The sequence below is a fragment of the Trifolium pratense genome, linkage group LG6, assembly GCF_020283565.1.
Source record: "Trifolium pratense cultivar HEN17-A07 linkage group LG6, ARS_RC_1.1, whole genome shotgun sequence".
Classification (NCBI taxonomy): Eukaryota; Viridiplantae; Streptophyta; class Magnoliopsida; order Fabales; family Fabaceae; genus Trifolium; species Trifolium pratense.
In genome coordinates this window covers 14493015-14520552 of record NC_060064.1, presented here as the reverse complement: position 1 = coordinate 14520552, position 27538 = coordinate 14493015, and the positions used below count along the sequence as shown (strand labels likewise).

Below are 27538 nucleotides of genomic sequence, written 5' to 3'. Positions count from 1 at the left end.
ATATAATATACAATCATGAGAAAGATAGAATAATCAAATCTCGAGGAGCCATGCTATGAAGAACTACCACACAGTAGAAGTCACAACCAATTGGAGATCACCAAATGAAAGCATAACAATAATGCGAACATATGTCACAAGTCACAGCCAATTGGAGATTCTGGTCCTCTATGTGAAACGGTACAAAATTTAGGCCCCCACCTATACCACAGACAGATCAAATAAAGCACCAAAGCAGCTTAAGTAAAATTCAGTGTAGAATTCCTCATTCAAGGGGAGGGAGAAAAGATATACTTTAGAATCTTATATGCTTCAGCTCTAATGTTCCTCATGCACAAACACACAATCACCAAGACTAGCAGGACACAACAAGTAAAAACATGACAGATCCCAAAGCTGAATTAAATGAAAAGTAGTTAACCTCAGTCTGTCACTGGCTCCAAAGCACACGACGCATTCATAAGCCATCCAACAACCACACAAAACACTCAAAGGAAATGCAAAATTATATGCCAAGCCAAGTATCAAACAAAGACTGAAATGGCACAATTTAGTCTTACTAGAAATGACCAAATTTAAGCAATTTAACAGTGGGAATTATTCGACGCACCCAATGGATCATTGCAACGATTTTCCGTCAATATGAAATGACACAATTTAGGCCACTGCACAAAACTAAAACATACACAGATTCTCAAGAATGATACAAACTAAATAAAACAAATGCAGGACAAGAATCTGTACGAAAAATATAGTATTAAGGGAAGTAAACCCCCAACAGATTATAATACCCGGCATAGTCAAACATTCATATATATACCTCTTTCGGTAAATTGAGAAGAATAAACAATAAGAATTAATATTAAACTTAACTCATTGCTTGATATTATAACGAACTTAATTGTTTCAACACATAAAGTCAGATCAAAGCCTAGAAAAAACGTACAGAATAATTCAATGACATAATCTACGACGAATTTAGACGTATCCAGAGCCAATAATTGTGAATGACGTATCATAAAATTCCCATAATAGCCAAGCTAAGAGATGTACACCAGAATCATATATATTCAACTCCTCTTCTTGAAAAAGGCAGATATACAGTGGAATCATAAATTATAAAGCTCTCCTAATACTCAAATTCCTAATAGTACATACATACTCATAACAAAAACTACTAAAAAGAACATGCAAATTCATTATTCATAAAGAATCATATGCATAGCAAAAATGAATTAAAATGCATGATCCATAACATACCACATCTTTATGTCAAAGTCATATGTATACAACTAAACTCTTACCATCCTCTTGATTTCAGCTTCTACTGCATCTATGCCTTGAAGAAGTTGTACTTTGTTGAATCAGTACCTGTAATGACAAGTGTTAGTGGAAAAAAAGGCAAAAACTTAACATAGGTGAAATAGGGGTTCTAATACATGGTTCATAACAGAAGAACCAAACTTGCTTGCTTCTGGCTGTGAGAACAGAAGTAAGAGTGCGTGGTCGTTTTTTCTTGGAATTAACATCTGCTTCCTTTTTCTTGTGCACAGTCATGTCTTCACCGTCCTTTTCATCTGAGATTTGAATGACTTCAACAGGCTTTGGTTTTGCAGTGACTTTCTTCTGAACAGCTGGTTTAGGGGGCACTCTTTTAGACACTGCTGCAACTCCATCAACAGAAGCAGTAGGAACATTGGCACAAGCCTGTTTCTACAATTTCAAAACAATACAAAAAATCAGAAAACAACAATCATAATTAAACTAAATTAATCAAAGAAAGATTGAACAAATAATATAAGAGAACCTTGTTATTCTCATTAACTTTTGCTGCTTCAGCATTGGCAAGTTGTTGTGCACAAAAACTCCTAAAAGAATCATCAAAATCAATAGGGAATCAGAGAGGGATAAAATCAGAGAGAAAATCACAAAATCAGAGAGAATATGAGAGAGAGAGAGAGATAGGGAAAGAACCTTGTGACAGGGCGATTTGCCTTGACTTCAACACCTTTTAGAGTGACAACATTCCCAATATCAAGAAGTGCTCTTCGGTTCCTTCCTTCACCTGATACACCGTTCTTCTTCACCGGTTTTTTATCTCAATATGACACCTCTAACTTCACAACACATCGAACGTTAAACTAAATGTCACAGATGAAAGAAGGCATTGTTGTATTATTAAAACCCGCACCTTTCTACACTATGCGGAGTTACCTCATAAGCTTTGGTCATTTGCTTTTGTCACTGCTGCATATATTTCACTAACAGACTTCTTACAGTTGTTCTTCAAAAGAGGTACCCGATGAAGTCCTACACAAGACCAAACGAAATATTTACCATTTACACTCTTTTAATTGCCTTCGTCAAGAAGATTAAAGTAACAAACACTACACAGAACTAAAATACAGATTCTCAAGAATCATGTAAACTTGAGAACCAAAGGTATAGAACAAACATTTTGAAGAATAACCTCTGCCACGGTTGCACATTCATAGCTTTATCTCTCATGAAATATCCAAGTGAATTTAAAAGAGGAAATTGCAAAGAATGTATAATAAAAATAGTAGAAAGAGTAACACTGAAACAAAAATAACTTATAATCCAGTAGAGGTCATCAAATTAAATTAAGGCTTCATACTTACATAGAACTACCTTGTTTCAACACACTAATCTACCTAAACACAGGTTCATATAATTCAATACACGTGCAATCATAGCCTGAAAAATTAATTCCAAACAATTCAATGAACAAACCAGGTTTTTACCAGATCCGGTGATTGTGAAAGAAGTGTCACAAAACTCATGTCCAAGAAATCCCGATCAGGCCTTCTATAATATTTGAAACAAACACTGCTGGTATAGCATCCAGGCACCACATCGCTTTATTTGTTTTTTTGAAAAAGCCGTCGTATTCAAGATATAATGACTGCACTTGGATGCAATGTCTTAGGATGATTATGTTGGTAAAGAATGACAGAGCTTTTCACAAATACGCATTGATATGTTGGTACAATAAACAAGAGATTGTCACCTTTGTCTGTATCTTGCAAGCTTGTCCATATCAATCTGTGTACACAACTAAAATTCGAAAAAATAGTCTCATAAAAATAAATAAAATAAAATCAAGATGCTAAGAATGAGGCAACCTCCAGAAGCACTCCTTTTCCAGTACGGTAGTGAACAGAAAAATTGCCGGCATCCTTTAATAATCTACAAAGGTCCTGAGAGTTGAGTTTGTGCAATTCCTGTACTGCTGGCATCAAGTTTAACGTCTTCTCAAACAAATAAATGGAACTTATTTAAATTCCTGTCATTAAAACAGTTGATGTCATAAAAAAATAGTATCACGGATCCTAGTCACATTCAAGTGGTTACTACTTGTCTGTATACCACTGCCAGATGGTTCTTCCTTAGCAATGATCATTCTTGCAAATTATTACGAAGACAAAAAAACCCGTGTGTCAGGAAAATAGACCAAGGAATTTTGAAGAAATTGAACATGTTTAGTACTGCAAAAAATTCCTATTTGTCATCACTGAAATTCTGCTATGTGATGCTGCCATGTCCCCCTTGGGGTAATCAGTTGAGTATGGTGCACATTCATTTAACCAATTAAAAATACGATTTTTGCAGAATCGGTAGCATCATCATTTATTTTATTTTTTGGCAAAACCACCTAGAAGACTGCGCGACTAATAATTAAACAATCTCTGGCATGCATTTATGTTGGCTCTAGATTTTCCTACCCAAGCAGATTATGCAAAATATCTTATTTTTCTTAACAATAAAAGAAGACCATACAGGAAGAATGAAAGGAATGTACACATATTTCTCACCACAATTTGTTAATTCAATAGCATAAAACCAAAAGTAAGGTCACACAAACCAAATCACGAAAGCTCACAATTTCAGATTGGAAAAAAAAAACAAAAAAAGAAGTAAACTCTAGGTATTGTGCGTCGTTTGAAATTTGGTTGCCAACAAAATTAATACTGACCTGGAGGCCATAGATTAGCTACTCGTTCGTGCAGTAACTGCCTGCGTTGTTTTGAAAATGTAATACCGAAATTCCTAAAGCACAAAAAAAGTATGAGAACCTATGTCTGCCTCAGATTCCACGAGCACCCCACACATTTATCTCCTGTTTCACCCACACAGAAAACTAAATGAAACAGACAAAAGTAGATGCTAAGTATCCAACGTAGACTGAAATGTAAAGAGTCTTAGAAGAGATAACCCAATTAAAGCCTGCACATGATGTGTGACACAATTTTGGCTTCCTCCTAACACAGAGGAGTCCTGGACCACTGTAACCAAAAGGGTATCTTTTTAGGAGTATCATTTGTATCAATCATCATCTAAATCATTAATAAAAATTGAAACCACTCAAACCAATAAAAGAAGATAAATATAAAACCTTTTCCGACGACCAAATCACCAGACAAACATAGAATCATGTAAACATTTGCACTGTCAGAATTCCAATAAAAAAAGCCAAACATAGAACAAAGAAGTATATCGACTAGACAATAAGCAGAGAAATGAAAATAAAAATAGTTCACAACCCAAGTACATGGTAGCAAAATAAACCTGAGGCTTGATGCTACTTACAATGTTATTGTTTCAAAACAAACTACACTGCAGAAAGATAGAACCAGTAACAGAAGGAATAAGAATAAGAATAAGAATACAAAACATGAATATCAAAAATAATAATAAGAATACAAAACATGAATATCAAACAAAAGAAAGATAGAAGTAGTAACAGAAGGAATCGGTGTTCACAAATTACCTTCCTGCAACATGGAGGAAATAAAATATCAAGAAAATATGCATTCAATTTTAGCTTTTTCAAAAAAATAAAAATAAAAAAATATGCATTCAAAAGCGATGGAGTTATTGAAAACTAAAATATTTAAAAAAGAGAGAAGCAAATCAAAACTTGAGGTATCCATGCCTTGATGAAAGATCAACATTTTTTTTTATTTTGATAAACCATGCTGCAGAAAAACAGGTTCACGATTCAATTTGAGTGTAATGTAATCAAAGTCCAAAAATAAAAAAGAACGAATGATCAAAGAAATTTGATTATGCATCTGTAGCTATCATCGATTTTATTATAATATCAAATTGTTCCTGATATCCAAAAATCAACTCGCTGTAAAATGGATAAACGAATATCTTAATATTCTTTTATTTTATAATAGTTCGACTAATCATATAAAAAAACTATTCTTTTATTTGGAAGAACAATTGGTACAAATCAATAGTAGCAGCGATTATAAAAAAAATGACAAATACTGATAATCTTTATTCTTTGTAACTATGATATAAAATGACAAGTCTTTATTCTTTAATCTTTGATAATCATTAATTAGTAAGTGGAAACAAAACATGACGCATGGTAAACCACATTGATTATCAAAATTTTGTAACAACATCAGTAAGATAAATGGTGCCATATTATGAAACTAGAAACACTAACCAAGAATCCAACTGCTTGTCTAATGTGCTTGAGCTAATCCCAAGATGTCTCAGCATACTGCAAACCCAAGGCAATTTGGTTAGACTTTCCGAAGACGCATATTACCAACCCAAAAGCCATACAGAGTAGCAATAGATGATTGCCTTATAGTATTAAGCGCATAATTAATTTATGCAATAACTCAATCTATCTAGCACAATACAGGAAACAAAAAATGAATACCTCCTCCTCAATCTATAAGGCAATTTGGTTAGAGTTTCCGAAGACGGATATTACCAACCCAAAATCCATACAGAGTAGCAATAGATGATTGCCTTATATTATTAAGCGCCTAATTAATTTATGCAATGACTCGATCTATCTAGCACAATACAGTAAACAAAAAATGAATACCTCCTCCTTTGCTTGGCAGCACCACATCTCCAATTCTGCTAAATCAACCTTCACATATTCTCCATTGCTGAATGGACAACAATCACGCCGCAGAAGAAGACTACCAATCATTTATTAAAAACAGAATGTTAAACATTAAGATCAAAACTCCATGACAAACAAAAAAATTATGTCAAAGGATGCATGCAAAAACTACATACCTGTTGAAGAGTTGAATGTTAATATATGAAAATGTTTGAGAGAAGATCTTTTGGACAAGGACAGGAGGCACCTAAAACCCAAAACAATATATCATGTATAAGCAATTTTTATAAATAGCATAAACGGCTAATGTAAAAAAAGTAATTACACCATACTCAAATTGTTAAAAAGCCATAATATTAATTTCTTACAAAGTTCTCTTTCATAGTACAGAGAATAGTGTTGAGGGATTCAATAATACTCTGCCAATGACCCATGGGAGAATCTTTACTAAAAGATCGGCCAGATCTTAAGACTCCCTTAGATGTTCTTGGTGCCTGTATATCAGCAATACGAATTGCATGAGTAATAGTATTTAAAAAACAAAAAATTATATGCTAAAAACTTTATTTGAAACACAATTTTAGAACAAGTGTCAAAACTTAGAAGACAATTACAAGAAGAGAATGCAAACCAGTCGGATACAATGAAAAACTAGAATAGCACACCTACCAAAACACACATATAACAGTACTAGGGACCTAACAACTATATACAACATAATTCTGCATGTAATTGCTATACAAATAAAAAATATAAAAAAACCAAGCATCCTATGGGATTAGTAAACGACAAAGAAATCGGAAATCTGAAACCAGTCCACTTAGCACTTAACCAACTCCTGGATTTCAACTTTACCACCTCTAGAATCTTATGACCATCCGGGGAAAAGATAGGAAACACATCGGAGGACCAGAGTCCTCTTAGAAATTTCTAGAATCAACAAAAAAAAATATATAGAGAAGATATGAGAACTGAGGATTATAATAAGACATTCAACTTTACTTATTCCATTCAGATTCACTTAAACAATTGTATTCAAAATACCTGGATACATAACGAAATAAATGATGCCAACTCTTTCTTCAAGTTGTCCCGCAAGATACCATATATTTTCTCCACATAGGCTGTGAGCTGTTGCTTGAAAACCAAATCAGGATACTTAGCCTCTACTTTGCGTACAACCTCCGATGGGGTAGGAAGGTTGGCAGAAGGAGATGACCGAAAACCCTGCAATTCAGGTAAGGTAACAAATAAATATGAAATCTTTTAAATGTCAAAAGGAGAGTAGATTACAAACACTGCAAGATTACTATTACTATAGTCATTCTGCTAAAGAGGGATGTCGGATTTGGTGGTTTTATAACTGGGGTTGCGTCATTTGAACCACCGGATTTTAAACTTTGTTGGAGAAGAAACAATAGTGCAGATGTATTAGATGTAAAATTTAAGCACACACATGTTGACGTTCACAATATATGATCTCCTTAATTTGCTATCAGCCTCTGTGCCAAACTTTTTCACAGGTGTGTCAGTCTGTGTTTTTCAAATGACAAATTATATCAAAAAGTGCACGTGATCAAACGAGAATTGGAAGAGCAATCAATTAAAAACCCAAACGATTCATTAGTAGCTGCAGATCATTAAAATATGAACAGAAAATTCCAAGATCGAAACCAGCCAGAAGAACCAAATCTGACCACAACATCAGGAGCCAATGTAATCAAACAAGAGGAAGATAGAACCAAAAGGAATTGTGTTTATCGATTACCTCTCTTGCAAAACCAAAGAGGAAATAACAAATCAAGAAATATATGCTCTCTTGCAAAACATGAAGATCAAACAAAAGAAAGATAGACCTAGAACCAGAAGGAATCAGTGTTCACAAATTACCTTCCTGCAACATCAAAGGAAATATAATATCAAGAAAATATGCATTTGAAAGCATTGGAGTTATTGAAAACTAAAATATTTTCAAAAGAGAGAAGCAAATCAAAACTTGAGGTCTCTACGCCTTGATGAAAGATCAACATTTTTTTTATTTTGACAAACCATACTGCAGAAAAAAAACCAGATCCTCAAAAAATACAAAGAAACGTGAAAAATTCATAGTCAAAGTAGAGATAACCAAAATGAAAGCACATCAATCAACAACACCCAATGGCAAATTCTTGTGCCAAACTAAGTTGCCAGGAATTCCTCATCCTTGCTTCACTCATACTTACATTACTGATACATATACACAGTAATCGCTGACACTGTCCAAAATCCCAAGCTAAGTATTTGAACCTCTGGCTGCCATGGCTTCCACAGTAAACCATACATTTACAGGCTCTCTCCCCTGTAACACCCACAAAGAAAACTCAAAGGAACTATCAAAAGTATATATTGAATATCAAAAAAAGACTAAAATGTAAAGATTCTTAGAAGAGTTGACCAAATTTCCATCCAGACTTATATCTTTATCTTTGCCATTACATGTATCAACGAAAGATTATTCGGAAACAAATAAAACCCTTTTAGACGGCAAATTGAAAAGGTGAAGTGTGATTGAGAAAGATGACGACTTTTGTAATACACCAAACCCATGTAAAACTTGCTCTGCCAACACCACATGATACATTTACAGAACGATTACGCCGTGAAAAATAGGTTGTAAAATAATAAACAAGAAGAAAGAAAGAATAGTTGCATAATTCTCTAAACCAACATTACAAAGAGAGGACCACCAAGTTATCCCAACTCCTAAAGAATCATGTAAACTTTTGCACTGTCAGAATTCAGATAAAAAAAAGCCAAACATAGAACAAAGAAGTAAGTCGACTAGACAATAAGAATAGAAATGAAAATAAAAATAGTTCACAACCCAAGTACATGGTAGCAAAATAAACCTGAGGCTTGATGCTACTTAGAATGTTATTGCTTCAAAACAAACTACATTGCAAAAAACAGCGTGTAATATTTCAATTCACATGTATGGCGGTCTAAGCCAGAACAAAATCAAAAGACCAGAAAAGAATAAGAATACAAAACATGAATATCAAACAAAAGAAAGATAGAACTAGTAACAGAAGGAATCAGTGTTCACAAATTACCTTCCTGCAACATCGAAGGAAATAAAATATCAAGAAAATATGCATTCAAAAGCGATGGAGTTATTGAAAACTAAAATATTTAAAAAAGAAAGAAGCAAATCAAAACTCGGTATCCATGCCTTAATGAAAGATTAACATTTTTTTTTTATTTTGAAAAACCATGCTGCAGAAAAACAGGTTCACAATTTCAGATTATGTTGGCTCTAGATTTTCCTACCCAAGCAGATTATGTAAAATATCTTATTTTTCTTCACAATAAAAGAAGACCATACAGGAAGAATGAAAGGAATGTACACATATTTCTTACCACAATTTCTTAATTCAATACCATAAAACCAAAAGTTAGGTCACACAAACCAAATCAGGAAAGCTCACAATTTCAAATTGGAAAAAAAACGAAAAGAAGTAAACCCTAGGTATTGTACGTCGTTTGAAATTTGGTTGCTAACAAAATTAATACTGACCTGGAGGCCATAGATTAGCTACTCGTTCGTGCAGTATCTGCATGCGTTGTTTTGAAAATGTAATACCGAAATTCCTAAAGCACAAAAAAAGTATCTGCATGCGTTGTTTTGAAAATGTTCCACGGGCACCCCACACATTTATCTCCTGTTTCACCCACACAGAAAACTAAATGAAACTGACAAAAGTAGATGCTAAGTATCCAACGTAGACTGAAATGTATAGAGTCTTAGAAGAGATAACCCAATTAAAGCCTGCACATGATGGGTGACACAATTTTGGCTTCCTCCTAACACAGAAGAGTCCCGGACCACTGTAACCAAAAGGATATCTTTTTAGGAGTATCATCTGTATCAATCATCATCTAAATCATTAATAACAATTGAAACCACTCAAACCAATAAAAGAAGATAATATAAAACCTTTTCCGACGACCAAATCATCAGACAAACATAGAATCGTGTAAACTTTTGCACTGTCAGAATTCTGATAAAAAAAGCCAAACATAGAACAAAGAAGTAAATCGACTAGACAATAAGAATAGAAATGAAAATAAAAAGTACGTGGTAGCAAAATAAACCTGAGGCTTGATGCTACTTGGAATGTTATTGTTTCAAAACAAACTACACTGCAGAAAACAGCGTGTCATATTTCAATTCACATGTATGGCGGTCTAAGCAAGAACAAAATCAATAGACCAGAAAAGAATAAGAATACAAAACATGAAGATCAAACAACAGAAAGATAGAACCAGTAACAGAAGGAATCAGTGTTCACAAATTACCTCCCTGCAACATCAAAGGAAATAAAATATCAAGAAAATATGCATTCAAAAGCGATGGAGTTATTGAAAACTAAAATAATTAAAAAAGAGAGAAGCAAATCAAAACTTGAGGTCTCCATGCCTTGATGAAAGATCGACATTTTTTTTATTTTGATAAACCATGCTGCAGAAAAACAAGTTCACGGTTCAATTTGAGTGTAATGTAATCAAAGCCCAAAAATAAAAATCAGAAAGAACGAATGATCAAAGAAATTTGATTATGCATCTGTAGCTATCATCGTTTTTATTATAATATCAAATTGTTCCAGATATCCAGAAATCAGCTCCCTGCAATGTATAAACGGATATTTTGATATTCTTTTATTTTCAATAGTTTGACAAGATATATCAAAAAAACTATATGGAAACAAAATGAATTTACTAGAGATCACCAAATTAAAACTTTACGCTCCATGTTCTTTGCCCACTGCAAAACGGAGAAACACATCTCTCGATTATCAAACAAAGAATTATATCAAAAAATAATACAAAACAAAATCTTGATGAGTAAAAGAAGAGTCGAGAGAAGTTTGATTGTGTGAATTCTGAGAGCATATCCAGACGTAAATCAAAATCATATCCTCTCCAGCAACACCGAAGAATAAATAACAAATCATGAAATTTATGCTCTCTGAATTGATAAAGATTGAAACAAAAAGAACTTACTAGAGATCACCAAATGAAAACTATTGGCTCTGTGCTCTTGTCCATTTTATGAACGCATGCTAGACATCAAAATCTCTTAGCCCGCTGCAAAACGGATAAACGCGTCTCTGGATAACCAAACAAAGAATTATATCAAAAAATTATTCAAAACAAAATCTTGATGGGTAAAAGAAGAGTCAAGAGAAGTTTGATTCTTAGAAAAGCATATCAAGACTTAAATCAAAACCAAATCCTCTTCTGCAACACCTAAGAAGAGTCAAGAGAAGTTTGATTCTGAGAAAATCATATCAAGACATAAATCAAAACCATAGATCAACATCATATCCTCACTATCAGTTTAATATCATGGTGTGCTCAATATGAAACGTCACAATTTAAGCCTACTAAGCCTACTTCAATACCAGAGGAGTTTGTGGGCCATTGAAAAAAATCATCATAACAAAAACCACCTAACCAAGTTGTCGAAAATACTTACCTTGGGAAGCGAAGAGTTACTCCAGATTTTTGTATGTTAAACCACGGAGTAAAACGTTACACAAACTCACAAAAACTTCAGCACCGGAAGAATATGATAACGTCACCATAAGCTTTCACAAAGGAATCAAGTGTGGATGCTGAAAAAACTCTAATGAAATGTGAAGAATTCAAATATGAGTACAGATCACCAAATTAAAGCTTAGAAAAAATATGTAACACAGCCAACTGAACATTATGGTTCACGTGTAAGGTTGATTCGTCCACATAAGACACTTAAGACGGTCATTAAAAAGGTTCAGTGTTTTGTTTAAAAAAAAAAAAAGGTTCAGTGTTTGAAAAAGTAGGAAACTTTTGTGGTTTACCAAACCCGTGTAAATCTTACACAAAACAATACAAAAATCAGAAAACAATCATCATCACTAACCTACCTATGAATAACATAAACTAAATTAAATCAATTAAAAGAAAGAGATTCAACAAATAATATAAGAGAGCCATGTTATTCTCATTAACTGTTGCTGCTTGAGCATTGTAAAGTAGTTGTGACAAACACAACTAAAAGAATCATCAAAATCAAATAGGGGGGTCATCATCACTAACGTACCAATGAATAACATAAACTAAATTAAATCAATTAAAAAAAGAGATTCAACAAATAATATAAGAGAACCTTGTTATTCTCATTAACTGCTGCTGCTTGAGCATTGCCAAGTAGTTGTGCACAAAAACTACTAAAAGAATCATGAAAATCAAATAGGGAATCAGAGATGGAATCTCAAAATCAAATAGGGAATCAGAGATGGAATCTCAAAATCAGAGAAAAAATCACAAAATCAGAGAGAATGTGAGAGAGAGATAGGAAAAGAACCTTGTGACAGGGCGATTTGGCTTGACTTCAACACCTTTTAGAGTGACCACATTTCCAATATCAAGAAGTGATCTTCGATTCCTTCCTTAACCTGCTGCACCGTTCTCTTTCACCGATTTCCCTCCCCCCACTACAGCATCACCTATAACATTGCAAAAAAACTTTGAGTCTTATTCAATGTACAATAAACTCTGGGAATGAAACCAGCAAGATGGAAAGCAGCTTATTAGGTTTAAGAAATCAAGAACAGAAAACATCCGAAACAAAAAAGCAACCAAAACCACCAATGAGATATAATATACAATCATGAGAAAGATAGAATAAAATAGAGATAGAATAATCAAATCTCGAGGAGCCATGCTATGAAGAACTACCACAGAGTAGAAGTCACAACCAATTGGAGATCACCAAATCATCAGACAAACATAGAATCGTGTAAACTTTTGCATTGTCAGAATTCTGATTAAAAAAGTCAAACATAGAACAAAGAAGTAAATCGACAAGACAATAAGAATAGAAATGAAAAGAAAAATAGTTCACAACCCAAGTACATGGTAGCAAAATAAACCTGAGGCTTGATGCTACTTAGAATGTTATTGTTTCAAATCAAACTACACTGCAGAAAACAGCGTGTCATAATTCACATGTATGGCGGTCTAAGCCAGAACAAAATCAAAAGACCAGAAAAGAATAAGAATACAAAACATGAAGATCAAACAACAGAAAGATAGAACCAGTAACAGAAGGAATCAGTGTTCACACCTCCCTGCAACATCGAAGGAAATAAAATATCAAGAAAATATGCATTCAAAAGCGATGGAGTTATTGAAAACTAAAATAATTAAAAAAGAGAGAAGCAAATCAAAACTTGAGGTCTCCATGCCTTGATGAAAGCTCAACATTTTTTTGATTTTGAGAAACCATGCTGCAGAAAAACAAGTTTACGGTTCAATTTGAGTGTAATGTAATCAAAGCCCAAAAATAAAAATCGAAAAGAATGAATGATCAAAGAAATTTGATTATGCATCTGTAGCTATCATCGTTTTTATTAAGATGATATTAAATTGTTCCAGAAATCAGCTCCCTGCAATGTATAAACGGATATTTTGATATTCTTTTATTTTCAATAGTTTGACAAGATATATCAAAAAAACTATATGGAAACAAAATGAATTTACTAGAGATCACCAAATTAAAACTTACGCTCCATGTTCTTTGTCCATTTTATTAAGGCATTCCAACGAAACTTCATTGCCCACTGCAAAACAGAGAAACACATCTCTCGATTATCAAACAAAGAATTATATCAAAAAATAATACAAAACAAAATCTTGATGAGTAAAGAAGAGTCGAGAGAAGTTTGATTGTGTGAATTCTGAGAGCATATCCAGACGTAAATCAAAATCATATCCTCTCTAGCAACACCTAAGAATAAATAACAAATCATGAAATTTATGCTCTCCGAATCAATAAAGATAGAAACAAAAAGAATTTACTAGAGATCACCAAATGAAAACTATTGGCTCTGTGCTCTTGTCCATTTTATGAACGCATTCTAAACATCAAAATCTCTTAGCCCGCTGCAAAACGGATAAACGCGTCTCTGGATTACCAAACAAAGAATTATATCAAAAAAATTATACAAAACAAAATCTTGATGGGTAAAAGAAGAGTCAAGAGAAGTTTGATTCTTAGAAAAGCATATCAAGACTTAAATCAAAACCAAATCCTCTTCTGCAACACCTAAGAAGAGTCGAGAGAAGTTTGATTCTGAGAAAAGCATATCAAGAGTTAAATCAAAACCATAGATCAACATCATATCGTCACTATCAATTTAATATCATGAACTATATATCAACATCATATCCTCACTATTAATTTAATATCATGGTGTGCTCAATATTAAACGTCACAATTTAAGCCTACTAAGCCTACTTCAATACCAGAGGAGTTTGTGGGCCAATGAAACAGGTCATCGTAACAAACACCACCTAACCAAGTTGTCGAAAATACTTACCTTGGGAAGGGAAGAGTTACTCCAGATTTTTGTATGTTAAACCACGGAGTAAAACGTTACACAAACTCACAAAAACTTCAGCACTGGAAGAATATGATAACCTCACCATAAGCTTTCACAAAGGAATCAAGTGTGGATGCTGAAACAACTATAATGAAATGTGAAGAATTCAAATATGAGTACAGATCACCAAATTAAAGCTTAGAAAAAATATGTAACACAGCCAACTGAACATTAAGACGGTCATTAAAAGGTTCAGTGTTTTGTTTCAAAAAAAAAAAGGTTCAGTGTTTGAAAAAGTAGGAAACTTTTGTGGTATACCAAACCCGTGTAAATCTTACTCAAAACAATACAAAAATCAGAAAACAATCATCATCACTAACCTACCAATGAATAACATAAATTAAATTAAATCAATTAAAAGAAAGAGATTCAACAAATAATATAAGAGAACCTTGTTATTCTAATTAACTGCTTCTGCTTGAGCATCGGCAAGTAGTTGTGACAAACACAACTAAAAGAATCATCAAAATCAAATAGGGGGGTCATCATCACTAACCTACCAATGAATAACATAAACTAAATTAAATCAATTAAAAAAAGAGATTCAACAAATAATATAAGAGAACCTTGTTATTCTCATTAACTGCTGCTGCTTGTGCATTGCCAAGTAGTTGTGCACAAAAACTACTAAAAGAATCATCAAAATCAAATAGGGAATCAGAGATGGAATCTCAAAATCAGAGAAAAAATCACAAAATCAGAGAGAATGTGAGAGAGAGATAGGAAAAGAACCTTGTGACAGGGTGATTTTGAAGAAAAAAAGCCATGTCATCAAAATAGACAAAAAAGCCATGTGTCAGCAAAATAGACCAAGGAATTTTGAAGAAATTGGACATGTTTAGTACTGCAAAAAATTCCTATTTGTCATCACTGAAATTCTGCTATGTGATGCTGCCATGTCCCCCTTGGGGTAATCAGTTGAGTATGGTGCACACACATTTAACCAATTAAAAATACGATTTTTGAAGAACCGGTAGCATCATCATTTATTTTATTTTTTGGCAAAACCACCTAGAAGACTGCGCGACTAATGATTAAACAATCTCTGGCATGCATTTATGTTGGCTCTAGATTTTCCTACCCAACCAGATTATGCAAAATATCTTATTTTTCTTAACAATAAAAGAAGACCATACAGGAAGAATGAAAGGAATGTACACATATTTCTTACCACAATTTCTTAATTCAATACCATAAAACCAAAAGTTGGGTCACACAAACCAAATCACGAAAGCTCACAATTTCAGATTGGAAAAAAACAAAAAAAGAAGTAAACCCTAGGTATTGTGCGTCGTTTGAAATTTAGTTTTGCCAACAAAATTAATACTGACCTGGAGGCCATAGATTAGCTACTCGTTCGTGTAGTAACTGCCTGCGTTGTTTTGAAAATGTAATACCGAAATTCCTAAACCACAAAAAAAGTATGAGAACCCTTGTCTGCCTCAGGTTCCACGGGCACCCCACACATTTATCTCCTGTTTCACCCACACAGAAAACTAAATGAAACTGACAAAAGTAAAAGCTAAGTATCCAACGTAGACTGAAATGTAAAGAGTCTTAGAAGAGATAACCCAATTAAAGCCTGCACATGATGTGTGACGCAATTTTGGCTTCCTCCTAACAACAGAGGAGTCCCGGACCACTGTAACCAAAAGGATATCTTTTTAGGAGTATCATCTGTATCAATCATCATCTAAATCATTAATAACAATTGAAACCACTCAAACCAATAAAAGAAGATAATATAAAACCTTTTCCGACGACCAAATCATCAGACAAACATAGAATCGTGTAAACTTTGGCACTGTCAGAATTCAGATAAAAAAGTCAAACATAGAACAAAGAAGTAAATCGACTAGACAATAAGCATAGAAATGAAAATAAAAATAGTTCACAACCCAAGTACATGGTAGCAAAATAAACATGAGGCTTGATGTTACTTAGAATGTTATTGTTTCAAAACAAACTACACTGCAGAAAACAGCGTGTCATATTTCAATTCACATGTATGGCGGTCTAAGCCAGAACAAAATCAAAAAACCAGAAAAGAATAAGAATACAAAACATGAAGATCAAACAACAGAAAGATAGAACCAGTAACAGAAGGAATCAGTGTTCACAAATTACCTCCCTGCAACATCGAAGGAAATAAAATATCAAGAAAATATGCATTCAAAAGCGATGGAGTTATTGAAAACTAAAATAATTAAAAAAGAGAGAAGCAAATCAAAACTTGAGGTCTCCATACCTTGATGAAAGATCAACATTATTTTTATTTTGATAAACCATGCTGCAGAAAAACAAGTTCACGGTTCAATTTGAGTGTAAAGTAATCAAAGCCCAAAAATAAAAATCAGAAAGAAGGATTGGTCAAAGAAATTTGATTATGCATCTGAAGCTATCATCGTTTTTATTATAATATCAAATTGTTCCAGATATCCAGAAATCAGCTACCTGCAAATGTATAAACGGATATTTTGATATTCTTTTATTTTCAATAGTTTGACAAGATATATCAAAAAAACTACATGGAAACAAAATGAATTTACTAGAGATCACCAAATTAAAACTTTACGCTCCATCTTCTTTGTCCATTTTATCAAGGCATTCCATCGAAACTTCATTGCCCACTGCAAAACAGAGAAACACATCTCTCGATTATCAAACAAAGAATTATATCAAAAAATAATACAAAACAAAATCTTGATGAGTAAAAGAAGAGTCGAGAGAAGTTTGATTGTGTGAATTCTGAGAGCATATCCAGACGTAAATCAAAATCATATCCTCTCTAGCAACACCTAAGAATAAATAACAAATCATGAAATTTATGCTCTCCGAATCAATAAAGATTGAAACAAAAAGAATTTACTAGAGATCACCAAATGAAAACTATTGGCTCTGTGCTCTTGTCCATTTTATGAACGCATTCTAGACATCAAAATCTCTTAGACCGCTGCAAAACGGATAAACGCGTCTCTGGATTACCAAACAAAGAATTATATCAAAAAATTATACAAAACAAAATCTTGATGGGTAAAAGAAGAGTCAAGAGAAGTTTGATTCTTAGAAAAGCATATCAAGACTTAAATCAAAACCAAATCCTCTTCTGCAACACCTAAGAAGAGTCAAGAGAAGTTTGATTCTGAGAAAAGCATATCAAGAGTTAAATCAAAACCATAGATCAACATCATATCGTCACTATCAATTTAATATCATGAACTATAGATCAACATCATATCCTCACTATTAATTTAATATCATGGTGTGCTCAATATTAAACGTCACAATTTAAGCCTACTAAGCCTACTTCAATACCAGAGGAGTTTGTGGGCCAATGAAACAGGTCATCGTAACAAACACCACCTAACCAAGTTGTCGAAAATACTTACCTTGGGAAGGGAAGAGTTACTCCAGATTTTTGTATGTTAAACCACGGAGTAAAACGTTACACAAACTCACAAAAACTTCAGCACTGGAAGAATATGATAACCTCACCATAAGCTTTCACAAAGGAATCAAGTGTGGATGCTGAAACAACTATAATGAAATGTGAAGAATTCAAATATGAGTACAGATCACCAAATTAAAGCTTAGAAAAAATATGTAACACAGCCAACTGAACATTAAGACGGTCATTAAAAGGTTCAGTGTTTTGTTTCAAAAAAAAAAGGTTCAGTGTTTGAAAAAGTAGGAAACTTTTGTGGTATACCAAACCCGTGTAAATCTTACTCAAAACAATACAAAAATCAGAAAACAATCATCATCACTAACCTACCAATGAATAACATAAATTAAATTAAATCAATTAAAAGAAAGAGATTCAACAAATAATATAAGAGAACCTTGTTATTCTAATTAACTGCTTCTGCTTGAGCATTGGCAAGTAGTTGTGACAAACACAACTAAAAGAATCATCAAAATCAAATAGGGGGGTCATCATCACTAACCTACCAATGAATAACATAAACTAAATTAAATCAATTAAAAAAAGAGATTCAACAAATAATATAAGAGAACCTTGTTATTCTCATTAACTGCTGCTGCTTGTGCATTGCCAAGTAGTTGTGCACAAAAACTACTTAAAGAATCATCAAAATCAAATAGGGAATCAGAGATGGAATCTCAAAATCAGAGAAAAAATCACAAAATTAGAGAGAATGTGAGAGAGAGAGAGAGAGAGAGAGAGAGAGAGAGAGATAGGAAAAGAACCTTGTGACAGGGTGATTTGGCTTGACTTCAACACCTTTTAGAGTGACCACATTTCCAATATCAAGAAGTGATCTTCGGGTTCCTTCCTTAACCTGCTGCACCGTTCTCTTTCACCGATTTCCCTCCACCCACTACAGCATCACCTATAACATTGCAAAAAAACGTTGAGTCTTATTCAAGGTACAATAAACTCTGAGATTGAAACCAGCAAGATGGAAAGCAGCTTATTAGGTTTAAGAAATCAAGAACAGAAAACGTCAGAAACAAAAAAGCAACCAAAACCACCAATGAGATATAATATACAATCATGAGAAAGATAGAATAAAATAGAGATAGATTAATCAAATCTCGAGGAGCCATGCTATGAAGAACTACCACACAGTAGAAGTCACAACCAATTGGAGATCACCAAATGAAGGCATAACAATAATGCGAAATATGTCACAAGTCACAGCCAATTGGAGATTCTGGTCCTCTATGTGAAACGGTACAAAATTTAGGCCCCCCACCTATACCACAGAAAGATCAAATAAAGCACCAAAGCAGCTTAAGTAAAATTCAGTGTAGAATTCCTCATTCAAGGGGAGGGAGAAAAGATATACTTTAGAATCTTATATGCTTCAGTTCTAATGTTCCTCATGCACAAACACAAAATCACCAAGACTAGCAGGACACGACAAGTAAGAACATGACAGATCCCAAAGCTGAATTAAATGGAAAGTAGTTAACCTCAGTCTGCCACTGGCTCCAAAGCACACAACGCATTCATAAGCCATCCAACAACCACACAAAACACTCAGTCTGGCACAATTTAGTCTTACTAGAAATGACCAAATTTAAGCAATTTAACAGTGGGAATTACTCGACGCACCCGATGGATCATTGCAACGATTTTCCGTCAATATGAAATGACACAATTTAGGCCACTGCACAAAACTAAAACATACACAGATTAGATTCTCAAGAATGATACAAACTTAATAAAACAAATGCAGGACAAGAATCTGTAAGAAAAATATAGTATTAAGGGAAATAAACCCCCAATTGATTATAATACCCGGCATAGTCAAACATTCATATATTTACCTCTTTCTGTAATTTGGGAAGAATAAACAATAAGAATTAATATTAAACTTAACTCGTCGCTTGATATTATAACGAACTTAATTGTTTCAACACATAAAGTCAGATCAAAGCCTAGAAAAAACGTACAGAATAATTCAATGACATAATCTACGACGAATTTAGACTTATCCAGAGCCAATAATTGTGAATGACTTATCATAAAATTCACATAATAGCCAAGCTAAGAGATGTACACCAGAATCATATATATTCAACTCCTCTTCTTGAAAAAGACGGATATACAGCGGAATCATAAATTCTAAAGCTCTCCTAATACTCAAATTCCTAATAGTACATAAATACTCATAACAAAAACTACTAAAAAGAACATGCAAATTCATTATTCATAAAGAATCATATGCATAGAAAAAATGAATTAAGATGCATGATCCATAACATAACACATCTTTATGTCAAAGCCATATGTATACAACTAAACTCTTACCATCCTCTTGATTTCAGCTTCTACTGCATCTATGCCTTGAACAAGTTGTACTTCGTTGAATCGGTACCTGTAATGACAAGTGTTAGTGGAAAAAAAAGGCAAAAACTTAACATAGGTGAAATAGGGGTTCTAATACATGGTTCATAACAGAAGAACCAATCTTGCTTGCTTCTGGCTGTGAGAACAGAAGTACGAGTACGTGATCGTTTTTTCTTGGAATTAACATCTGCTTCCTTTTTCTTGTGCACAGTCTTGTCTTCACTGTCCTTTTCATCTGAGATTTCAATGACTTCAACAGGCTTTGGTTTTGCAGTGACTTTCTTCAGAACAGCAGGTTTAGGGGCCACTCTTTTAGCCACTGCTGCAACTCCATCAACAGCAGCAGTAGGAACATTGGCACAAGCTTGTTTCTACAATTTCAAAACATTATAAAAAATCAGAAAACAACAATCATAATTAAACTAAATTAATCAAAGAAAGATTGAACAAATAATATAGGAAAGATTTGCAAGATCTTTCAGAATAACAAAATTCATGAAAAAAAACCAACCCAGAAATTTTTTTCCTTTCAATCCCCTTTCTAAACCCCCAAATTTCCAATCTTGCAACAAATTATTGAACCCCAGAAAAGAATTAAACCAGAAAAATTAATGAAACAAAATCAAAATTAGTACGATGATTGAACAAAACACGTGAAAAAGAAACCAACCCAGAAACTAATCTTACATAGAACTACCTTGTTTCAACACACTAATCTGCCTAAAACAGGTTCATATAATTCAATACATGTGCAATCATAGCCTGAAAAATTAATTCCAAACAATTCAATGAACAAACCAGGTTTTACCAGATCCAATGATTGTGAAAGAAGTGTCACAAAACTCTATAATATTTGAAACAAACACTGCTGGGATAGCATCCAGGCACCACATCGCTTTATTTGTTTTTTTGAAAAAGCCGTCGTATTCAAGATATAATGACTGCACTTGGATACAATGTCTTAGGATGATTATGTTGGTAAAGAATGACAGAGCTTTTCACAAATACGCATTGATTATGTTGGTACAATAAACAAGAGATTGTCACCTTTGTCTGTATCTTGCAATCTGTGTACACAACTAAAATTCAAAAAAATAGTCTCATAAAAATAAATAAAATAAAATCAAGATGCTAAGAATGAGGCAACCTCCAGAAGCACTCCTTTTCCAGTACTGTAGTGAACAGAAAAATTGCCGGCATCCTTTAATAATCTACAAAGGTCCTGAGATTCGAGTTTGTGCAATTCATGTACTGCTGGCATCAAGTTTAACATCTGCTCAAACAAATAAATGGAACTTATTTAAATTCCTGTCATTAAAACAGTTGATGCCATAAAAAAATAGTATCATGGATCCTAGTCACATTCAAGTGGTTACTACTTGTCTGTATACCACTACCAGATGGTTCTTCCTTAGCAATGATCATTCTTGCAAATTATTACGAAGACAAAAAAGCCATGTGTCAGCAAAATAGACCAAGGAATTTTGAAGAAATTGGACATGTTTAGTACTGCAAAAAATTCCTATTTGTCATCACTGAAATTCTGCTATGTGATGCTGCCATGTCCCCCTTGGGGTAATCAGTTGAGTATGGTGCACACACATTTAACCAATTAAAAATACGATTTTTGAAGAACCGGTAGCATCATCATTTATTTTATTTTTTGGCAAAACCACCTAGAAGACTGCGCGACTAATGATTAAACAATCTCTGGCATGCATTTATGTTGGCTCTAGATTTTCCTACCCAACCAGATTATGCAAAATATCTTATTTTTCTTAACAATAAAAGAAGACCATACAGGAAGAATGAAAGGAATGTACACATATTTCTTACCACAATTTCTTAATTCAATACCATAAAACCAAAAGTTGGGTCACACAAACCAAATCACGAAAGCTCACAATTTCAGATTGGAAAAAAACAAAAAAAGAAGTAAACCCTAGGTATTGTGCGTCGTTTGAAATTTAGTTTTGCCAACAAAATTAATACTGACCTGGAGGCCATAGATTAGCTACTCGTTCGTGTAGTAACTGCCTGCGTTGTTTTGAAAATGTAATACCGAAATTCCTAAACCACAAAAAAAGTATGAGAACCCTTGTCTGCCTCAGGTTCCACGGGCACCCCACACATTTATCTCCTGTTTCACCCACACAGAAAACTAAATGAAACTGACAAAAGTAAAAGCTAAGTATCCAACGTAGACTGAAATGTAAAGAGTCTTAGAAGAGATAACCCAATTAAAGCCTGCACATGATGTGTGACGCAATTTTGGCTTCCTCCTAACAACAGAGGAGTCCCGGACCACTGTAACCAAAAGGATATCTTTTTAGGAGTATCATCTGTATCAATCATCATCTAAATCATTAATAACAATTGAAACCACTCAAACCAATAAAAGAAGATAATATAAAACCTTTTCCGACGACCAAATCATCAGACAAACATAGAATCGTGTAAACTTTGGCACTGTCAGAATTCAGATAAAAAAGTCAAACATAGAACAAAGAAGTAAATCGACTAGACAATAAGAATAGAAATGAAAATAAAAATAGTTCACAACCCAAGTACATGGTAGCAAAATAAACATGAGGCTTGATGTTACTTAGAATGTTATTGTTTCAAAACAAACTACACTGCAGAAAACAGCGTGTCATATTTCAATTCACATGTATGGCGGTCTAAGCCAGAACAAAATCAAAAAACCAGAAAAGAATAAGAATACAAAACATGAAGATCAAACAACAGAAAGATAGAACCAGTAACAGAAGGAATCAGTGTTCACAAATTACCTCCCTGCAACATCGAAGGAAATAAAATATCAAGAAAATATGCATTCAAAAGCGATGGAGTTATTGAAAACTAAAATAATTAAAAAAGAGAGAAGCAAATCAAAACTTGAGGTCTCCATACCTTGATGAAAGATCAACATTATTTTTATTTTGATAAACCATGCTGCAGAAAAACAAGTTCACGGTTCAATTTGAGTGTAAAGTAATCAAAGCCCAAAAATAAAAATCAGAAAGAAGGATTGGTCAAAGAAATTTGATTATGCATCTGAAGCTATCATCGTTTTTATTATAATATCAAATTGTTCCAGATATCCAGAAATCAGCTACCTGCAAATGTATAAACGGATATTTTGATATTCTTTTATTTTCAATAGTTTGACAAGATATATCAAAAAAACTACATGGAAACAAAATGAATTTACTAGAGATCACCAAATTAAAACTTTACGCTCCATCTTCTTTGTCCATTTTATCAAGGCATTCCATCGAAACTTCATTGCCCACTGCAAAACAGAGAAACACATCTCTCGATTATCAAACAAAGAATTATATCAAAAAATAATACAAAACAAAATCTTGATGAGTAAAAGAAGAGTCGAGAGAAGTTTGATTGTGTGAATTCTGACAGCATATCCAGACGTAAATCAAAATCATATCCTCTCTAGCAACACCTAAGAATAAATAACAAATCATGAAATTTATGCTCTCCGAATCAATAAAGATTGAAACAAAAAGAATTTACTAGAGATCACCAAATGAAAACTATTGGCTCTGTGCTCTTGTCCATTTTATGAACGCATTCTAGACATCAAAATCTCTTAGACCGCTGCAAAACGGATAAACGCGTCTCTGGATTACCAAACAAAGAATTATATCAAAAAATTATACAAAACAAAATCTTGATGGGTAAAAGAAGAGTCAAGAGAAGTTTGATTCTTAGAAAAGCATATCAAGACTTAAATCAAAACCAAATCCTCTTCTGCAACACCTAAGAAGAGTCAAGAGAAGTTTGATTCTGAGAAAAGCATATCAAGAGTTAAATCAAAACCATAGATCAACATCATATCGTCACTATCAATTTAATATCATGAACTATAGATCAACATCATATCCTCACTATTAATTTAATATCATGGTGTGCTCAATATTAAACGTCACAATTTAAGCCTACTAAGCCTACTTCAATACCAGAGGAGTTTGTGGGCCAATGAAACAGGTCATCGTAACAAACACCACCTAACCAAGTTGTCGAAAATACTTACCTTGGGAAGGGAAGAGTTACTCCAGATTTTTGTATGTTAAACCACGGAGTAAAACGTTACACAAACTCACAAAAACTTCAGCACTGGAAGAATATGATAACCTCACCATAAGCTTTCACAAAGGAATCAAGTGTGGATGCTGAAACAACTATAATGAAATGTGAAGAATTCAAATATGAGTACAGATCACCAAATTAAAGCTTAGAAAAAATATGTAACACAGCCAACTGAACATTAAGACGGTCATTAAAAGGTTCAGTGTTTTGTTTCAAAAAAAAAAGGTTCAGTGTTTGAAAAAGTAGGAAACTTTTGTGGTATACCAAACCCGTGTAAATCTTACTCAAAACAATACAAAAATCAGAAAACAATCATCATCACTAACCTACCAATGAATAACATAAATTAAATTAAATCAATTAAAAGAAAGAGATTCAACAAATAATATAAGAGAACCTTGTTATTCTAATTAACTGCTTCTGCTTGAGCATTGGCAAGTAGTTGTGACAAACACAACTAAAAGAATCATCAAAATCAAATAGGGGGGTCATCATCACTAACCTACCAATGAATAACATAAACTAAATTAAATCAATTAAAAAAAGAGATTCAACAAATAATATAAGAGAACCTTGTTATTCTCATTAACTGCTGCTGCTTGTGCATTGCCAAGTAGTTGTGCACAAAAACTACTTAAAGAATCATCAAAATCAAATAGGGAATCAGAGATGGAATCTCAAAATCAGAGAAAAAATCACAAAATTAGAGAGAATGTGAGAGAGAGAGAGAGAGAGAGAGAGAGAGAGAGGAAAAGAACCTTGTGACAGGGCAATTTGGCTTGACTTCAACACATTATAGAGTGACCACATTTCCAATATCAAGAAGTGATCTTCGGTTCCTTCCTTAATCTGCTGCACCGTTCTCTTTCACCGATTTCCCTCCCCCCACTACAGCATCACCTATAACATTGCAAAAAAACGTTGAGTCTTATTCAAGGTACAATAAACTCTGAGATTGAAACCAGCAAGATGGAAAGCAGCTTATTAGGTTTAAGAAATCAAGAACAGAAAACATCAGAAACAAAAAAGCAACTAATACCACCAATGAGATATAATATACAATCATGAGAAAGATAGAATAAAATAGAGATAGAATAATCAAATCTCGAGGAGCCATGCTATGAAGAACTACCACACAGTAGAAGTCACAACCAATTGGAGATCACCAAATGAAAGCATAACAATAATGCGAACATATGTCACAAGTCACAGCCAATTGGAGATTCTGATCCTCTATGTGAAACGGTACAAAATTTAGGCCCCCCACCTATACCACAGACAGATCAAATAAAGCACCAAAGCAGCTTAAGTAAAATTCAGTGTAGAATTCCTCATTCAAGGGGAGGGAGAAAAGATATACTTTAGAATCTTATATGCTTCAGCTCTAATGTTCCTCATGCACAAACACAAAATCACCAAGACTAGCAGGACACGACAAGTAAGAACATGACAGATCCCAAAGCTGAATTAAATGGAAAGTAGTTAACCTCAGTCTGCCACTGGCTCCAAAGCACACAACGCATTCATAAGCCATCCAACAACCACACAAAACACTCAGTCTGGCACAATTTAGTCTTACTAGAAATGACCAAATTTAAGCAATTTAACAGTGGGAATTACTCGACGCACCCGATGGATCATTGCAACGATTTTCCGTCAATATGAAATGACACAATTTAGGCCACTGCACAAAACTAAAACATACACAGATTCTCAAGAATGATACAAACTTAATAAAACAAATGCACGACAAGAATCTGTAAGAAAAATATAGTATTAAGGGAAGTAAACCCCCAACTGATTATAATACCCGGAATAGTCAAACATTCATATATTTACCTCTTTCTGTAAATTGGGAAGAATAAACAATAAGAATTAATATTAAACTTAACTCATCGCTTGATATTATAACGAACTTAATTGTTTCAACACATAAAGTCAAATCAAAGCCTAGAAAAAACGTACAGAATAATTCAATGACATAATCTACGACGAATTTAGACTTATCCAGAGCCAACAATTGTGAATGACGTATCATAAAATTCACATAATAGCCAAGCTAAGAGATGTACACCAGAATCATATATATTCAACTCCTCTTCTTGAAAAAGACGGATATACACCGGAATCATAAATTCTAAAGCTCTCCTAATACTCAAATTCCTAATAGTACATACATACTCATAACAAAAACTACTAAAAAGAACATGCAAATTCATTATTCATAAAGAATCATATGCATAGCAAAAATGAATTAAAATGCATGATCCATAACATAACACATCTTTATGTCAAAGTCATATGTATACAACTAAACTCTTACCATCCTCTTGATTTCAGCTTCTACTGCATCTATGCCTTGAACAAGTTGTACTTCGTTGAATCGGTACCTGTAATGACAAGTGTTAGTGGAAAAAAAGGCAAAAACTTAACATAGGTGAAATAGGGGTTCTAATACATGGTTCATAACAGAAGAACCAATCTTGCTTGCTTCTGGCTGTGAGAACAGAAGTAAGAGTGCGTGATCGTTTTTTCTTGTGCACGGTCTTGTCTTCACTGTCCTTTTCATCTGAGATTTCAATGACTTCAACAGGCTTTGGTTTTGCAGTGCTTTCTTCTGAACAGCAGGTTTAGGGGCCATTCTTTTTAGCCACTGCTGCAACTCCATCAACAGCAGCAGTAGGAACATTGGCACAAGCTTGTTTCTACAATTTCAAAACATTACAAAAAATCAGAAAACAACAATCATAATTAATCAAAGAAAGATTGAACAAATAATTTAAGAAAGATTTGCAAGATCTTTCATTCAGATTAACAAAATTCATGAAAAAAAACCAACCCAGAAATTTTTTCCTTTCAATTCCCTTTCCAAACCCCCAAAGTTCCAATCTTGGAACAAATTATTGAACCCCAGAAAAGAATTAAACCAGAAAAATTAATGAAACATCAAAATTAGTACGATGATTGAACAAAACACGTGAAAAAGAAACCAACTCAGAAACTTTTTCCTTTCAATTCCTTTTAAAAATCCCCAAAGTTCTAATCTTTGAACAAATTATTGAACCCAAGAAAAGAATTAAACTAGAAAAATTAATGAAACATATTAGTATGATGATTGAAGAAAACACACACCTCTAGGTTGTTGTTGAGGAACAATTCTTGAAGCCATTGAGAATCTCTTGTTGTTGTTGTTGTTGATTTTTTGTATAAAACCATAAACCAACCCAGAATTTTTGATAG

The 27538-nt window shown here is 33.5% G+C and overlaps 2 protein-coding genes across 16 annotated transcripts; both read right to left on the bottom strand.

The window, feature by feature from the left end:
* Positions 1 to 456: 456 nt before the first annotated feature.
* LOC123888659 (G2/mitotic-specific cyclin S13-6-like) lies at positions 457 to 27538 on the bottom strand. Of its 15 annotated transcripts, none has more exons than XR_006802224.1 (11): positions 27431 to 27503; positions 26757 to 27003; positions 25786 to 26688; positions 25057 to 25198; positions 24696 to 24931; positions 23723 to 24390; positions 23413 to 23483; positions 23102 to 23307; positions 22605 to 22984; positions 22185 to 22495; positions 21254 to 21461 (listed from the first exon to the last, which is right to left on the bottom strand). XR_006802224.1 is itself a non-coding variant. In XM_045937773.1 (7 exons), exons 1-6 carry the CDS (start codon positions 27465 to 27467, stop codon positions 1334 to 1336), a joined length of 552 nt encoding a protein of 183 aa, XP_045793729.1. In that variant the 5' UTR covers positions 27468 to 27538; the 3' UTR covers positions 457 to 675; positions 1305 to 1333. The 15 variants fall into 15 exon arrangements, 1 of the variants encoding a protein (XP_045793729.1); XR_006802222.1 differs by having other exon boundaries at positions 22185 to 22984; positions 25786 to 25992; positions 26622 to 26688; XR_006802221.1 differs by having other exon boundaries at positions 22185 to 22984.
* Positions 4981 to 10706, bottom strand: LOC123888660 (myosin-6-like). Its single transcript, XM_045937774.1, has 8 exons — positions 10037 to 10706; positions 9879 to 9942; positions 7219 to 9769; positions 6947 to 7129; positions 6271 to 6396; positions 6079 to 6149; positions 5879 to 5978; positions 4981 to 5542 (listed from the first exon to the last, which is right to left on the bottom strand). The coding sequence occupies exons 3-8, from the start codon at positions 7225 to 7227 to the stop codon at positions 5519 to 5521; spliced, it is 513 nt and encodes a 170-aa protein (XP_045793730.1). The 5' UTR covers positions 7228 to 9769; positions 9879 to 9942; positions 10037 to 10706; the 3' UTR covers positions 4981 to 5518.